General features: G+C 38.6%; 3 protein-coding genes across 3 annotated transcripts; 2 read left to right on the top strand and 1 right to left on the bottom strand.

Annotated features, from left to right (window-relative positions):
• The first annotated feature begins 371 nt into the window (after nucleotides 1–371).
• On the top strand, nucleotides 372–6,436 carry loxa (lysyl oxidase a). Its single transcript, XM_004074805.5, has 7 exons — nucleotides 372–1,196; nucleotides 1,409–1,517; nucleotides 1,947–2,084; nucleotides 2,896–3,052; nucleotides 5,533–5,628; nucleotides 5,766–5,881; nucleotides 5,975–6,436. The coding sequence occupies exons 1-7, from the start codon at nucleotides 593–595 to the stop codon at nucleotides 5,979–5,981; spliced, it is 1,227 nt and encodes a 408-aa protein (XP_004074853.1). The 5' UTR covers nucleotides 372–592; the 3' UTR covers nucleotides 5,982–6,436.
• A 716-nt stretch (nucleotides 6,437–7,152) lies between these two features.
• snx24 (sorting nexin 24) lies at nucleotides 7,153–11,678 on the top strand. Its single transcript, XM_004074806.4, has 7 exons — nucleotides 7,153–7,399; nucleotides 8,429–8,512; nucleotides 9,205–9,309; nucleotides 9,448–9,542; nucleotides 9,670–9,699; nucleotides 9,874–9,932; nucleotides 10,022–11,678. Exons 1-7 carry the CDS (start codon nucleotides 7,331–7,333, stop codon nucleotides 10,090–10,092), a joined length of 513 nt encoding a protein of 170 aa, XP_004074854.1. The 5' UTR covers nucleotides 7,153–7,330; the 3' UTR covers nucleotides 10,093–11,678.
• Nucleotides 11,679–11,687: 9 nt separating this feature from the next.
• Nucleotides 11,688–17,481, bottom strand: ggcx (gamma-glutamyl carboxylase). Its single transcript, XM_004074807.4, has 15 exons — nucleotides 17,244–17,481; nucleotides 16,814–17,017; nucleotides 15,908–16,066; nucleotides 15,423–15,588; nucleotides 15,267–15,345; nucleotides 15,064–15,170; nucleotides 14,505–14,668; nucleotides 14,125–14,420; nucleotides 13,735–13,866; nucleotides 13,422–13,573; nucleotides 13,175–13,344; nucleotides 12,957–13,087; nucleotides 12,710–12,857; nucleotides 12,267–12,468; nucleotides 11,688–12,190 (listed from the first exon to the last, which is right to left on the bottom strand). Exons 1-15 carry the CDS (start codon nucleotides 17,266–17,268, stop codon nucleotides 12,031–12,033), a joined length of 2,295 nt encoding a protein of 764 aa, XP_004074855.1. The 5' UTR covers nucleotides 17,269–17,481; the 3' UTR covers nucleotides 11,688–12,030.
• Between the last annotated feature and the right edge of the window lie 244 nt (nucleotides 17,482–17,725).

The raw sequence follows: 17,725 nt of genomic DNA, 5'->3' as shown, positions 1-17,725 counted from the left end.
TAGTTGGAAATGTGATGCATGTTTCAAAGTAGGCTTGACTGAAATGGATGTAAACCTCAGGCTGTTGTAGGAACCTTGAGGGAGTTTTGTTATTTTACCGAAGAAATGAAGTGCAAAATTGGACTTCATCCAGAGGTTTATAGGACATTTTTTCAACAACAAAAATCTTATCATCAAGGTTTAAGGCAGTGTGAAAATGTCCAAGAAACCACAGTTTCACAACATTAGTCCAAACTCGCCTGTGCGGGATTAAATAAAACAGTTGTCGTGATTCTCACCAAATATGTCGACCTTTGCAGACATCAAACCCACGTGGCTTAAGCACCACAGTGGTTATATGAGCTAGGCATCAAGCTTGTATAATGTCGAACTCCTCCTCCTGTTCATCATCATCATCTTGCAGGGGCGCATCTGTAGCCAGCATGACCAAAGCGATATGACTCCTCATGGATTCTTTGAAACGTTTTGCTTCCATTATCCAGGCTGAAATTTATAATATTTTAGTTTAGGAGAAGAAGCAGTTAAAGGTTCGTCTTAATAATATTGTGTGTATTCGTACCATCACATATACTTTCCTTTAATTCAGATCATAATGTGGTTACGCCAATTTGGCGCTTCGCGTTACGCATACGCGCGCATCTGCCTGTTTGTTTTGTCCCTCCATACTGTCCATTCTCAGAGGAATCCCGGATCCCAGCAAAGGAATGAGCAAAGTGCGGCTCTCCGACAGACGCTGCAATGGTCCCACAACGGCAAGGTGTTTAGTATTTTAAGCCAGGGCGCAGAGTACCAGCCGGCGCGGCGCAGAGGCGCACCGCAGGAGCAAGTGCGGGCGCAACAAATAACCATCGTCCAAGATGCAGACGAGAGACGTCAGGACACCCAGCAACAGTCGGTGGCTCGGCAGGACCAGCAGCCTCCACGAAGCGTCCCGCCGCAGCTCCAAAGGCTTGTGAGAGGTCCAGAACATCGCCAGCAGCTTCAACATGAACGTTTTGGAGAGCGAGTCAACGACACCCAGAAGGTCAATGTCAGTTCGTCTCTGCCAAGAAGAGAAGACATGATGGTTGGTGATGATCCATACGACCCATACAAGTCCATTGATGGTGATAATCCATATTACAACCACTATGACGTTTACGAGAGACCCAGAGAGAGACAGAGACCTGGATATGGCACAAGATATCATCAGTACGGTGAGAGAAAGAAGTGGCTGCATTTTTATTTTTGCGATCATGCGTAAATTTGGCACAATGTAGCGTGCGTAAGGAGCAAATTAATCCAACCTCACCTCAGCATTTTGCTGGTCTTCTGTTTCATCCTCTGCTCATCAGATCGTGCATTTGTGATCATTTATTGCATCTTTATATTTTTATGGGGTACAATATAATACCTTTTTCTTTATTAGGACTCCCTGATCTTGTGCCAGACCCATACTACATTCAAGCATCTGCTTATGTCCAGAGATCCCCAATGTACAACTTAAGATGCGCAGCTGAGGAAAACTGCTTGTCAAGGTACAAAAAAAGTGATGAGAGACCAAAAAAAAAAAGACCTGGGTGTGATTCCCTGAGGTCTGAGCCATAACAACCACCTATGCGCGGGTGGGTGAGAGTTTCGCAGTGGAAGCAATGTGAGAAGGTAAAATTTAGTGAATCCTGCCGCTGATGGAAGAAAAGAGGGGGAGGATTTCTGCAAAAGTTTAATCATAGCTTCCCCTGGCAGAGAAAGCTCGAATGGTAAACACATTACTGAAAACTAAACCAAATGACCACGTGTTTCCCAAAGAGTTTTTTCCACCCAGTATTTACCCACAAGACTCGATCCACTGAGGAGAGGGGGTAAAGCAAGACAAACATGCCTGCTGATGTCATTGTGTCCATACTTGACAACGTGCTGCTTTTAATTCTCCAAATCTGTTTGTTTTCTTTGCACCAATCCTGCAGCTCTGCCTACAGATCAAGCATAAGGGATTATGACACTCGAGTGCTACTGAGGTTTCCTCAAAGAGTCAAGAATCAAGGAACAGCTGACTTCCTACCAAACAGGCCACGCTACTCCTGGGAGTGGCACAGCTGCCATCAGTGAGTTCATGTGCCACATTCAACTCTTCAGCCTAGAGAGTCTCTACGACCTCCAGAACTTTTATTTTGAAAATGTTTGTAAATGAGAACGTGAAGGCTTTTATATATATATTTTATATATATATATATATATATATATATATATATATATATATATATATATATATATATATATATATATATATATATATATATATATATTCCGTGTGTGTGTATATATATATTCATTATTTCTGCATAAATTAAAAAGGAAAGACTAACACAAAAACTGAAGAATAACAATTTATTCTGTTGTTGCAAGCCATTTTTTCTTTTGTGAAGCACCTGAAAAAGTGAATGTCTTTTTCATTTTTATTTACCTTTTGTCTGTTTTATAGTCTGATAGATTTACTGTGTGTGTGTCATGAGAAAAAAAAACATTAAAAACTACAGATTTTGCTGAATTGTCACTAAGCTCTCATAAAATTGCCTGTTTTTCTTTCTTTTTTCCTAAAATTACTGCATTCCATAGTTATGCCGGAGTGCTATGAAGTTGGCCAGCTGTTCCCCAAAATGGAGCATGCTTGGCAAAGATTCCGTAAACTGTTGATGTAGCCCATATAGAATTTTTGTCAGTACTTTGAGAGTCGACTCCAGCCAGAGTCCAGACTGTTTTTCTTTCAGAAAGCAGAGTTAAACCAGATGTTGATGTGTTTCACATTCATAAAAGCTAGCTGATGCTATGATGATGACATAACTGTAATTTTGGGTGGTCTTTATTGAGTCTTTTGAATTGGAATTGTTCTAATCCAGTCTTGTCTCTCATCTATAGGCATTTTCACAGCATGGATGAGTTCAGCCATTACGACCTGCTGGATGCCACCTCTCAGCGGTCGGTAGCAGAAGGCCACAAGGCCAGTTTCTGCTTGGAAGATACTTCTTGTGACTATGGATACTACAGAAGATATGCCTGCACTTCCCATACTCAGGTCTCTGAGTTTAAACATTTGATTTACTGCCCATGCAACTATTACACAAATACCTGAAATGCTTCGTCAGTGCTAAACATTTTACAGTAAAAAGAACTGCGTTATATTATTCAAAAACAATTTGGCTTTTTTTTTTTAGGATTTCACTTTTAAGGTTGTGCTGAACTGAGTTTGGGGGATTCAGTTACTTACCTTCAAAAGAAAATAATTTTTCTCATCTAATACTTTTGCAATACTTTTTTTCTATTTTAGTCTAAAACCCCTTCTGACATCTTACAATTTCAGTGTCAGTCAAAAGCTAGCTGATGTCAATCTGCCCCGGGGCAGCTGTAGCTACAACAGTAGTTCACCATCACCAAGTATGAATGAATAATGGACACACTGTAAGCGCTTTGAGCATCTGGAAAAGCGCAGATAAATCCAAAACATTATTATTCATTATTATTATTTAGAAAAGCCACGTCCATTTAATTTAAAGGAAGTTTGGTAAATCTCGTTAAAAGTAAACAAGTTTTTGTTAAAATAGTAGCAACTTCAGTTAATACAGTATTAGCAGTGTTATCTGTGCAGATATTTTCCAGAATAAAAGTTAAATACTAGGGCACAAGATGGTTATAAGACCTTTGGAACCAGGAAAATCTTAAGGGGATTTTTAACATGTTTTTTTTAAAGAAAAATGCAGTGACACTGAGCAAATTCACTCTGTTTTATGGCCCCAGTCAAGCACATAAACATTTTATGAAAAAGGAGCAAAAGCTGACACAAAATAATCGATGAGCTCTCATCTTTGGGTTAAATTTTCGAAACAAATATTTGTTTTCTCTCAATATAAGCAGCAAATGTCTGATATGTCAAGCTGATTAGCTTGAACATTTTTTACCAATTAGCAACTGCTGTGAAATTAAACACAATGATCAATGAAAACCACTTTAGTGAAATATGAATTTGTTGTTTTTTCTTTAGAGGACAATGCAGCCTTTTTTTATAACGTCAAATGTCAGCAAATGCTTAACTCCACAGCAGTCTGCCATAAAAGGTGCTGCTGCTGCCTGAAACTTTTATTTCATTGCTTATCTCCATGACCCTGTGAGACACTTAAAATACTTTCCTCTCAAGCACAAAAGAGCACTGCAGCTGCTAGCATTCTTTTGAAATGAACATTGTAAAAATAAACATATTGGGAGGTAGTGCAGCATTTATACATGTTTTTTCACGGATTCTATCCAAGAAAAAAATTTGGTTTTTAGACATTTATACAAAAATACCTCAAGAAATTCTGAAACCCAAATAAAGATTTAAATTAAATTGAATCAGGGACCACTTTGAATGCTGTTTTAATCTTCATAGTGTTGTTTTTTTTTATATACAGAATTTTTTTTGGTATTCAAATCATGCACTTTTTTCTGATTTTGCAAAACATTACATATCGTGCAAAACGTATAACAAAACCACACATTTTTAAAATCCTTTAAAAAAAGGTTAATTACTCAGATGGAACATGTGAGACTTCTTCTGAGTTGTAAAACTCTTCATGCTAAAGAATTCATGTGAATTTTTCGACAGGGGAAGTTCCCTGTAATCCAACATCTTTACTTTTTCTATGCATGCGTCAGTTAGAAAAACCACTGTGGTCCTTGGTGAAAGTCACCTTAGACTTGATTGATTGGTTGATAGGTTGATATTTTTCTTCCTGCTTGGAGATTCAATTATATTCACAATCACCAAAGAAGATGTTTCTTGTGGGGATCTTTTCTTCCAGGACTTGCCAGCTTGGTCGGTGGTTGTTGCCACGGTTGTCGCCCTTGCTGGGGCAGCTGGAGTTTAACTTTGCAGCTTCACGGCTGTGAAGTGGACCCCGTTGTTGTCCCAGTCTGGGTGGGCTCTGTGATGCTCCCATGGCCAGGCTGGCTCCTGGTATGAAGAGATTCCCAAATACTGTTTCCTCACAGCAAAGCCAAGCTTTACTTGTTTTTATTATTATTATTATTTTTTTTTTTTAACATTTATTTATTTATTTATTTATTTTTACAGTTACATAGCCATTATTCATTGTACGTGGGGGTCATATGTTTTAACGGAGGGGAGTGGGAAGGGTGAAGGGTGGGTTGGGTTTTTACTGTAATATTGTGTGTTTTCTGTTTTTAGTGTTAAAGCGTTTCGAGCGCTATTTTATAAATAAAGTTTGATTGATTGATTGTTTGATTGATTGATTGATTGATTGATTGATTGATTGATTGATTGATTGATTGATTGATTGATTGATTGATTGATTGATTGATTGATTGATTGATTGATTGATTGATTGATTGAAGAACCATATGGCTTTGTTCCTTATCTCCTTTTAGGACTTTTCATTCTTTTTTTCAAACTGCAATAAAGCAGTAAAATTAGCTAAACAGCTTTTTCTGCATATGACACCATATAATCTGTGGAACAACTTGCCTATATCATGTTTTCTATGATTACTTTTCAATGTGCAGGGCCTGAGCCCGGGATGTTATGACACCTACAATGCAGACATTGACTGTCAGTGGATTGACATCACAGATGTAAAACCTGGCAACTATATCCTGAAGGTTTGTTAGGAATACATGATAACTTGGTCTTTCGACTCTGGATGCCTTCAAATACATTTTATATCCTTGGGATTACAGGGAAATCCTGTTACTCATTTATTTATTCATCATTAATAATCTGCCATTTTTGCTCGCAGGTTAGTGTAAATCCTTACTATCAAGTCCCAGAACAGGACTACAGCAACAACATCGTGCGCTGTGATGTGCGCTACACTGGCAACTATGCCTATGTGTCAGGTTGTCACATGTCAACGTAAGTATTTTAAATAATGGGATGCAATTTTCTTGTTCTTGGTCTTATTTATTATTAGGCTGTTTACATTCATGTGTTTTTCCATTCTCACAGATATTAGGTAAAAGTCCAAAGTGGTTCTGCAAAAATACCTAAAAGTGACTTTGAATGAATGAGCTGCAACGACAGATCAAACAGTACTAAATATCATTTCATTAAGTATACATTTGATATTTCAAGCGATATTTTACACTTGGTGTACACATGCTATTTCAAAAGATAAGCAAAATATTGAAAAAAAAAAAAAAGGTGGCAATGTAGCATCAAACAATGTTATCTTCTTTACCTGTACAACATTTTTGGAACATTTCCGTCTGGATGGGTTTTGTATGCCAACATCTCACATTAATGGATGCTCTGTTAAAAGTATGAAACTCAGGAGCTTCAATAGGTCAGAAAGGAGGATTGAAAATGTGTGGGTGGTTTTTCAAAACCTAACCTTTTCTATTTATGGAATGCTTTTGGCTAAAAAAACTAAAATGATTATTACTTGAATAAACCTTTGTCATGCTATAATTGGATTTTGGATTTGTTTATTTCATTAAAAAAAGTTTTTTCTTGCCTTTGCTTTTTTTTTGTAAAAGCACATTTTCCATTAAGAAAAGGTTCATAAACATATATTAAGAAGTATAGATGTTTCTCATTTCACATGTAAAATACATATACTAATAATAATTTGACAAAAGGTTAAACCTGAGGTGTGAAGAACACTTCTCAACAGGAAACTACTTGCTTTTTATTTATTTTCAGTATGAAAAGACCTTTTTATGTTTCAAATATCAGTTCAAAACGTCCATGAAAATTAACTTTATCGATAAGTAGTTAAGAGTTTTATAAAAGTGTTTTTTTTATTTTATTCGACAAAAATAAGAAATTCATTAAAATTAACAAACCGTAATTAACAATAGCAAAACTGATATGTAAATCTCAATTGAATTATGAAAATTCCAGATAACATCATAGCTTCCAACACAATAATATATTATTGATTATTGTGAAATAATTTTTTTAAAAAGGTAAAACGTTTTATATTCCATTTATGTTCCACATATTTCATTTATATATATATATATATATATATATATATATATATATATATATATATATACATGTATGTATATAATAATAAAACAGATAATTAAACGATATGTTTAATTAAAATACGTGTAAAAATATTCAAAATTCAAATTTCTGAGACTAAATTCATGCAGATGTGCGTCATCCGCGCCGCCAGGGGGCGTCCGCGAGCTCTGTCTAAATTTCTTCGAAACTGTGATTTTTATCAAACTCAACAGACCCACCAGCAGTGTGTTTGTGTTCGTCTGTGTGTGCCCTTGTGTGTTCTTGTGTGTTCGTCTGTGTGTTCTATTGCCGCTCAAATCTACACAGCAGACATTCGTTCAAGCAGCGATGCATCCAGTTCGAGTGTCCATTCCGTCGTTTCGCTCAGAAAACAACTCCATAGAGAAGGGATACACGGTAAGCTAGGCACATAATCATTTCTGTTTTGAGTTTCTTTTGCTGCTAAACTGTTGTCACGACTTTTCCGTCTCAATTCTCTGTGTGTTTAGGTAATAACGACGTGAAAACAAGGGTTAAACACTTTTTTTTATGTCTGCCTTTGTTTGTATTTGTCTTAAACTATCACTCATAAAATTTCTTCGAAACTAGCTAAATAATGCACTCAGAGTTAGTTACCATAACTCACAGCGTCTTCCGTAAAACCATAGTTATTTATCTAAACAAAAACATGAAAGTAACACAGTGACTCAAATGACGTTCACACTTATCATTTGTATATTATTTAAACTTTAACATAACTAATTGTAATGACTCAAATTTACTTCCTGACATGGAAAAACATCCTGTTTGGTTTTACTGATAATAAGTTATCTTCCCAGTTTGTTTTTTGTGATACATTTACTGGTTTTATTAACAAAATGTTGTCTTCATAATATTAAATTCAGCAATAAAACTCCATATTTCTTTGAACTGATTGTTCAAGTCTATCATCTGTCTCTGTTTTATAGTTGAACATAAAGTTACTTTTGTTCTTGTTGTTTCTTTACTTTTCCAACCCGCCTGCTGTTTATTTTGAAAGATTGATGTACAGATTATTGTTGTATGTTCTTTACTGTGTGTCCTCTAAATGGTGTTAATACAGTTTTTGAGGAAGTAATGACATTAACATATTGTTTGAGCTGAATTGGCCTGTAAATGAGCTTCCACACTGTCGAGTCAGGCGTTTAGGTTCCCTGTTCCGGAGCGTCACTGACCGTCACTCAAACGGCATTTCCTGCTTTGCCTAAGGCTGGAAGTTACAGCGACGGGCGTGTCATCAAGGCTTTGCGAAAGCCTCCAGCTTAGTGATGGAAGGCTCATTCACAGGTCACAGAACAGCAGCCAGATGTTTCCTGTCATCAGAGCGGACATCTGCATTGACAGCCACAGGCTGATGGGATGTTTTCTTCAAAAGTCCACTCTCTCTGACTTCTTTTCTTCCTTTAGGTCTTTAAAATTGACGTGCTGATGAGTGGCAGACTATACAGCATTGAAAAGCGCTACAGTGAATTCCATGCATTGCACAAAATGGTGAGAATTTACTGCAGACCTTCTAGAGTTTAATTAAAAATAATGTAACTTCTCTTGATCCTATACACAGATTATAAGCATAAAGTCCTTTTACTTCACTGATATGTTATGTTTTTTTCCAATGCACGTTTACATTTAGATTGAACTAATATTTATAGTGAAAAGCAGAGTATCGTATTTTCTTGCATTGCAAAATCACTGCAGCTAGGAAGGAATTCTCGTGCATCACGGAGGTTAACCTCGATCACCACTGATGTGCTGATGGCTGTAGGTTTACACAGAGGTTCCTCTTTCTGTCATGCCATCGCCTCTTACTGCTCAGCTGTTCATACATTGTTCCAATGTACTATGTTAGTTAGTCGTCTTTAAACAAGTGTAACTTCACAGATGGCGCATTAAGTCATTTATTCTTCGCTTGAAGTGGTAAGACTTGAGTTTTAAAGTTTAAAATACTCATAAGTTCGTGTTTTTATAAGCAGACAATGCATTTCTCTCAAAGTGATTCTGTTCTGGGCTGAAAAGTCCATTAAATATATTAAAAATACATATATATTTTAGGGATAAAAATAAAAAAAACTGCTGACCAAGGATGTCTTCACTTCCTTTTTGTCATCCTTTTACTTTTAAAACTTTAAAACCAAATTACATTTGCTTTTGAAGTCTGTTTGTAACATATAGAAATATTTTTCTAGCTTAAAAGGAGCATCAAACCGCCGGAAATGCCTTCAAAGCACGTCAGAAACTGGGTTCCTAAAGTCCTGGAGCAAAGGAGGCAAGGCCTGGAGCTCTACCTACAGGTGCTTATTTTCCTAAACACTTTGGTTAATTACTGAAGATTTCTGTCTTCTTATCATAAACAAATGTGGAAGCTGCTGAAGAAATATGGTTTGGTTCAAGCACATTCTGAAATTCCCCCTTTGCTTTTTTTTTTAAAGACTATAATTATGGAAAATGAGGTTCTTCCAAAGATATTCCTGGACTTCCTAAACATCCGGCATTTTCCTTCAGTGCCAAAAACAGAAAGCTGCGGGTGAGTTAAAACTGCATGTTTGCTTTACAGACAAAGTGATTTGTTCCTGTTTATATTTGTGGGGAAAAAATCGTATTTCTTTGGTAGAACCGACACGTTTAAGATGTTTTTTTATTTGTCATTTAAGGTCCTTTGATACAGAGTCTGTGGAGTCAAGGTGAGTTATTTTCAGTTCCTTAGTGTATAAAATCCAGTAGGTCACATGTTTGAACTTTAGCCAGTTCAAACTTCAGTCACTAGTTGCTCCACTCCTGAACTTCAAACCGGTCAACGACATAGACAGTTCATTTATTAAAATCTGGGATTGGAATTTTTTCTTCTTCTTCTTCAGCAAACTTTCTCATCAGCCAGTCATGCTATTTTTGAGAGACCCCTACCTGCTGCCACATGGTACGTTCACGCTTCCAAATCTGCATCCTTTTTTTTTCTTTCCCAAATCTAGTACATTGATTTCATTGATTTTTGTTTTCTTTTCCCAGATGAATTTTCCAACGTTGTGATTGAAGGTGTGATCCACGGCATTTTCTATCCAGATCTGCAGCCGAGGTAGAAAACGAGGAGCTTGACGCCACAAACTGATCGTGCTAAACAAGACTAAGATACCCTGAGCCCGCCTTCACTGAACACTGCATCCTACTTTTTTTGACACATAAACACTAACTTGACACACAGCACCACTACTAAGTTTAACTTTAAAAGATCTCTACTACAAAAACAAGCTCGTTGTGAAACTGTTTTCCCATCAATAATGTTGGTGATAAAAATGAAAACTTTGTTATAACCGATCCTTTTCGTCCTGCAGTAGGTGAACAGGAAACACAGCTCACAAAAGGCTGATCCATAGTGAGATTTTAACCAGCGTGTACCGCAGTAGAAGCCAGGTTGAATAGTGTTGTTTTTCCAAAGATGATGGATCACATTTTGCCCCCGATGCTGCACTGTAATTCTGCAGTAGGCAAAGATTTCAAAGTTAGGGTGCCACGCCTTTTGGATCAGACGGAAAATGTTCTTCTGGAGTTGGCAAATGTTACCAACTGAACAAACACAAATGGCTTTTTTAAAGGGAATGCAGTGGTTGCATCTTTGTGCTTTAGGGATAGATGTGGATCTAGCCTCTGTTATGAAAAGGTACACGTGTGATGACAGTGCTGCATCAATCTGTTACTGTAGCAGCTTTCATTCATTTAAAATAGATTTTCTCACCTCTTACTCTATCAGCTTTGCACCAGCATCTGTCCTGACTCTGTTTAGAGTTTATGAATCAAAGTGCTGCATCTCCAAAGGTTTAAATGGAATAAGGAGGTAAGGTACTGGATGACACGCTGAAAAGACAACTTTATAGGGCTCTGAGACGCCCTTTTTGTGGTTGCAGTGCAAAAATGGAGGATTTCACTAAAAGGGAAAGTATTGAGTGTGTGTTAAAATGAGCACTTTATGACTTGACCGCATTGTTCTGCAGTTTTATCAAACTTTTGCACGGGCATGTTTTTTTTCTTGAAAGGTAGAGAGTAGAGAGAAGTTACTGGATCGATTTGTTTACAATCTGGTAATGAAGGGAGAACTTCAATATAAGCTTCAATGTCAAACTGAAGTTCATTTTCATTTGAGTTTCTGCAGACCAGCATCTATTACTACATGTACATTTACACCAAGGGGTTGTAACGTCTGCTATCATTAACGATGAAAAAAGAGATTACTCAGACATCGATATTGTGTGCAATAAAAAGGAAAACACAATTAGTTCATTTTCTGTGAAGTTGCAGGACAACTCCTGCTGGAAGTCGATTGTGTAGATTTCATGGATTATTGTGTTGCATGTGGTTTTTCTGTACAGTTTTTCCTATTTAGCTCATTCTCTTTCATTTTTTGGAACTAAAATTGATGACATGACTACAAATATAGAATTTTATATCTGAACTAACAACAATTGTGACTTATTTTTGCTCAAGTTTCTTTAAATTGTGAAAATATATTTGTTTTGTGCTAACATTGTGCTCTGACTATTGTAAAATTGTGTGTTTTTGTGTGCCATAATGCCAAATTACAGAGGACACTTGAATTCTGCTGTGGCACTTTTAGCATAAATGTCTTGCAAAATATAAACATAAATAAAACTTTTGACTTGTCCGGACCAAAGGGTGAAGCTTTTTACTAAACAATTGCCTTTATTAAATCTGTGTGGTGCAAAATTCTTTTGAGTCGTTCCACGTTATGAAAAACCATCTCTGCATCCTACCACGTTCTCATCTTTCCTCTAATGGATCCTCATGTCCAGAGACGGCAGGATTGGGGTTTTATAGGTGCTGTAACAGTCTTCTGCAGGATTTTCTGATTCATAAGTGATGCATAAAGTCTTTTTGTGGATTAGCAAACATGAAATCCTTTGTCCCTCTGAAGTATCAGCCCAACATTAACACACAGACTGGTTGTGTGACTTGCCACCTGCTGTCCGTTCACCATTATTCATGGCTTAGCTGACACTACAACTTCAAAGCTCTGCATGACCAACTTCATCCTTGAGTGGATCATTTTGATTGGCTTCTTCTTGTGGTCCTTTCATGTTTGCAAAGGCAACTTCTTCTCTCAGCTGGTCCAGAGGAGGCAGGCCAAAGGCGAGGTTACGCACGGCGATGGCCGTCATAAGGAATCTACCAAAGACATGAACATAGTTCATTTCATTCCTGAAGTTACGAACAGGAAGTTGGCCTGTGGAGAAAGACTCACCCTCTTCGAATCGTGTAGTACTTTTTAACAGTAAAGCGTTCCATCCGCTCGAGCAGGCCAGCCTCTCTGCGCTTTTTCACCTCCTTCAAGCGGCGCTGCCTCTTCAGGAAAAGCTGCACAATCGGGTCAGTGGCGTTGACCTCTGCGCCTTCGGAGTCCGTTGCCATAAGAGGCTGCAGCTCAGGAGGAAGAGGCTCCGTTTCTGTTTGGGTAGACGGGTCAATATACGACTGATAAAGGTTCTGGAAAAGACTGACATTTGGTTTAAGACAGATATTTTATTTTCACAAAAAAATGTCTTACAGATTAATTCTGCAGTTTTAAAGCAAAATTAGAACAAAGATTGGTCACCAACAGAGCAATAGTTAAGTTGACAGTCTGTGGTGCAATTTGAACCTGAAGCTAGTCTCCTTTTGGGCTGTTTCCACCTGTGAGAGTTTCACCTGTTCCATTGCGTATGCGCTCTTGGAGCTCAAACAGCTTGGTGAAATTGTCCTGCAGCGCTGCCTCAGTGGTGTTGACGTAGACGTACATGTAACAGGACGGCTCCTCAGACACCGTGTAGACCTTATGGTAAGCTCCAGCAGGAACCTGCACACAATAACACCCTCAAATCAACTCTTAGCTCTCGGCACGATCAAACTGTACGGAAATATTGTGAATCTTTATTTGGAGACTAATATAATGTACATTTATCTGCTCATTAGGCTGGAGGGTGTAGTTCTTCTTCTCCTCCACAATCTCCACATTCACTTTCCCTTGTAGCATGTGGATGCTGGTGTTGCCTAGGTCTTCACTCACAAAGTTCTCCAGGTGGAGACCTGAAAGCTGATGTGGTTAGTTGGAACACATGCAGCCACTTTATGCCACTCTTACAAAAAAATACAAGACGAGAGGAAATGTGCAACCTGGGAAATCCGCGATGAAAACGATCTCTGTTTGGTTGTCCAAACTGCTCTCGATCTCCTGGAATTTGGTCCTCCAGGGTGAGAGGTCCACCAACAGAGGCATGAGCCACGGGTTTGGCTGGAAAGGTGACCAATCAGCCGTCACAATGTCCACGCGAGGATCAAAGATCCTGAAGGAGAAGAAATTCAGCAACCACAGCCCTCTGTTAACGTAGTTCAAATAGATTGATGTAAAATGCTGTCGTACCTTTGCTGAAATCGCTCGTTGATCGACACCCAGATGTCGAAATAGATTTCTGGATCAGAGATGTTGTAGCGTGGCAATAACTGATTCAGACATGTGGCGTACTGCTTCAGCATGTCGCCGTGATCTTTCCAACGTCGACTCTGAGTGAAAACCTGCAACAGGAAGGCAAGAAAGTTCTAGCTTTATTTGTAAATAAGCTGGAGATAAAAAAAAACTATGTGTAGGTGACTCTGAGTGGAACATTGTTCTGTAACACGCTGATGTAGTTGCCCAAAATGGTAATAGTAAAGATTGTATTAAGACAGAAAATCACCCCTGGGTTCAGATATCCAATTTCACCGGTTTTTCCATCTCTGTAGGTGATCTTTACATGCTGATGGGTGCGGGAGTGAACCATCATGTCCCATGAGTATCCATACAAGCCGTTAGTCCAGTTGTTGTAACCCTAAAAGAAAACATAAATGATTAGGAAGTCCAAAAAAGCTATTAGGAAACCCAAAGGTTTTTTTGTAAATGATTCATCCTCCTGTTGATGACACTGGTCTGAGCTGCTGTTTGTTGTGCAGCAATGATTATTGACCAATTGAGTAACTACTGGTTAGTGAGCTCTGCGGGTTCAAAAGACCTCCAATAACATCAAAGTAAAATCCCTCTAAAAAGGAACTATTTAAGAGCATTTTTAAGACATGTGAGGAAGATTTACCTGTGTGATGAAGTGGGAATAAGGCAGGAAAAACTGTTCAGCTATGTAGACAATAGTGAAAATGGCTGCCAGCTTGTGCTTAAATCTCAGTTTGGAGGCTTTTGGGGCAGTTGGGGTCTCCTGCCCTTCAGCACTGAGAACTTCCTTGTAAACACACGAGGAGCTGGGCTGAGACTCTGCTGAGGTCAGGGGCAGGACGGAACTGAGAAACGACGGGAAACGAGCGAAGAATCTTCTTGGCCAGTCGGGGTAGCAGAAGAGAGGACTGGTGGCCAGCATGGTGTAGGAGAACATTCCTAAGTAAGAGTCAGAAACGTCCGAAGTTACAGGGAAAGAAAACCCAAACATGTTCAGACGGGGCAGTAAAACGGCTTACTAACCGATGCTGAAGAGCTGAGAGTTCATACAATGGAAGTATGAGACGAAGAAAATAGCATAAGGCCGTGTTGCGTCAAAAAAGAGTAGATATCCAGCAGTCAGATCTAGAACAAGACCGCCTCCATGGACGACCAACAGACTGACTAACTCCACAGGAAGAATCACTCTGAAAAAAGAAAAAAACGTAATCCCAGTCATAAAAACCGTTAGTTATTAAAGACCATCTCAGATTAAAATAGTCTTTTTGTTGTTTTTAACATGTTCTTGTGGATTTTTTCTGATGATACAGGAGAAAATTAAGCATACATTTGCATTTCTGAGTATTTCTTTATTCAAATTGTTATGGATCAGGAGCAGACGCGCCAACGGTCTCGCCCGCAACTTAGAGGCAAATTCTACTGCCGCTCTGCAGAAACTATGTCCTAGAAAACTACACAGGTTTTTTGATTTTGGCCAAAAGCCAATTATAATAATTGTAATTAAAAGACCAATGGCAGTGCTTTAACCATAGATCAAAAGATGACTGGAGTGGGACTTTAAAGACACCAACAGAACACCTACTTGAAAGGATCAAAGAGCCTGTGGTGTGCTAGGTATGACATGGAGTATCCCTCCACCCAGTCGGCATCCAGCTTTTTGATTCCAGCGATGAAATACACGATAAATATCTTTGAGGAAGAGTAAAATAAACATCATCAGATCACTTCCCACGATGAGCTACCTGTAGTTAAGACAAGCAAACGCTCTCGAAGACAGGTACAAACCTGTGTCCTTAGAAGGGTGTAGTTCCAAAGAGGCACGTGAGCGTTTCTTATGGACGGCCTTCGCAGCCCGTCCACTGACCTGCAACAACGCACAGCTGTGAATGACAGAAGGGGGCAAAGCAAGCACAAGGGACAAACACACAAGCATCTCTTCACCAGTATCGGTTGCCGTCCATGAGTGTGAGCTGGAATCCGATGAGACCATAGAGGTATGAGTGATTGTTCCAGGCCGTTTTGTCCAAAAAGAAGACGTACCAGTAGGTGGAGATAAACATGAGGCAGGAAAGGCGGTAGAAACAACCAAGCATGATCCCCAGCGCCCCTGCATTTAGAAATGGTTTAGTTGGTCAGTTGTCATTGAAAGAAACTAATCAAAAACAAATGTATGCACACCTTGTTATTGCATTATCCAATTGTCATGGTCATGATTTTTTAATTTAATTTGCATCACTTAATAAACTATTGGATCAAATGGTTAGCTGAGAGGAACAAAAATGAAATTTGTGGCACTAGTTTCTGTACTTTTGTCACTGAAGTCAAAAGCTTTAATAGACCATCCAAAAATAATTAGATGCTGCCCTAAAATACAAACTTCTGTAAATAATTCAGCCTATGTGCAACCATGAAAGTTCAGGACTTACCGAGGAACATGACTAGATACAACAAATACATCCAGTCTAGTGGAAGTGGCTGCAAGAAGTCGAAAAGAGGAAAGCGGCACACAGGTGCCCCGTCCAAATATTTGTAGTCCAGGTGACTCAGACCTCTTTCCTGTGTTACATCGATGGCCATCAGCATACCTGCATAAACCACCATAGAGAAAGTGGGAACCACTTAGCATCATATTTAGAGTCACGACAGTTAAGGGTAGGTGTGTAACGATCAATCCACTTAAGTGATTAATACATTTAACCAAATGTATTTGTCTGAGGCAAGTTGTTGATCGAATCGACCTTTACCGTTTTAAAATTATTTCAAAATGGAAAAAAATCGATTATATTGAAGGAAAAAAAAACATTTGGATTGAGGCACCGTAGGTTTATTTTACTATAACAGAAAAATAACCATCACAGCGGAACACAGACGTGATGGCAGCCAAAAATGATCTAGACATCATTGCAGTTCAGTGTTTGGAAATACTTTGAATTTTGCAAAGACCTGTGACCATACAGTGGAATGTTTGTGTTATTTTTATGTGGAACAACAACAGTTGGCTGAACATTATGATACTAAAATGTGAATGGATTTGCCTTGAAGTCTTGTTTGCTTGTTTGTTTGTACACATATTTAATTTAAACTTGATTATCTTGCAAGAAGGACTCTGGAAAACTTCACCTGGACTGTTCGGTACCAGGTATTTATCTCTGAGTCACACTGGTTGAATTTTTGGCTAAAGATGTCCTGGATCGATTTTAGGTCAGTGAATAGGATCGTTAAAAATGAACCAACATTGACTATAACGCAGATCAACAACCACTAATTATGATATGGATCAATTTGTTATTGAAATTAATCGTTCCACTCCTAGTTATGGGGCAGGGAGTTACCAAATAAAAAGCGGAAGATGCCCAGAGATGCAGGGTCAGTGGGTCTGTTCAGGAGGACCACCAGGTTCTGCCAGGAACTCAGGTCTTCTGCCTTGAACCCAAACATCTGCTCCATCCTGCTCTGAGTCGGGGGTGATTTTGCTCTGGGAGCTGCATCTTCCTTCTTTGCGGTTTGCTCTTTTCCACTTCTGCTAACAAAAGCACCTACGGATCATGAAAAAATAGTATAAACTTCACAAGAAGAAAAAAAAAAGATCTGCACTGATCTTAAATTAAATTAGAAATGCTGTATCTAGTAAAATACACGTGTTAAAAATGCTTAGCTGTTTTTATAGGTGGAGCTCAGCATAGCAAGACAGTGTGGTTTATAACAGCTATACAACTGTGCCTGGTTAACAAGCAGGTCTCTGTCTTGCTAACAGTAACTCACCTGCCGTAGCGTCTCTTGCCTCCATACTTCTTCTAACAAGCTAACCTTTTGTTCGGGTCAGGGGCTGTTTTCTGCCCCAATTGGTAGTATCCTGCGTGGCCCGAGATACGGACAGAGTTTACGTGTCAGCTCCACACAGTCCCCCATACAGGTTAGTTTGGCGGGGGGGAGGAGGAGGCGTTTCGGGACAGAAAGGAATGTTGTGAACACAAGGATTCTCGTTGCTGATTGGCTGACTCTTTAGCGGCACGTCACTTCCTGGAAGAACCTTCTCTGTTGCAGCTTGTAACTTTTTTTTCTAGTCCTTTTCTGTAATTATTTTGGGAATTCCTTCAAATTTCCTATTTGATCGTACAAATTGAAATTGCTTTTTACAATTTACAGATATGTAGCTCAAGGTTGCAATTTGAAAACGCAATTCAGAGTTCAATTTAAAAATATTACAATTCTGTCTTAAATGTATTTATTACATTTGTTTAGGA

Source organism: Oryzias latipes, chromosome 12, assembly GCF_053564925.1.
Source record: "Oryzias latipes strain Hd-rR chromosome 12, Olatipes_Hd-rR_3.1".
In the NCBI taxonomy this organism is placed as follows: Eukaryota; Metazoa; Chordata; class Actinopteri; order Beloniformes; family Adrianichthyidae; genus Oryzias; species Oryzias latipes.
The sequence above is the reverse complement of the archived record's forward strand: the minus strand, read 5'-3'. Positions and strand labels throughout refer to the sequence as shown.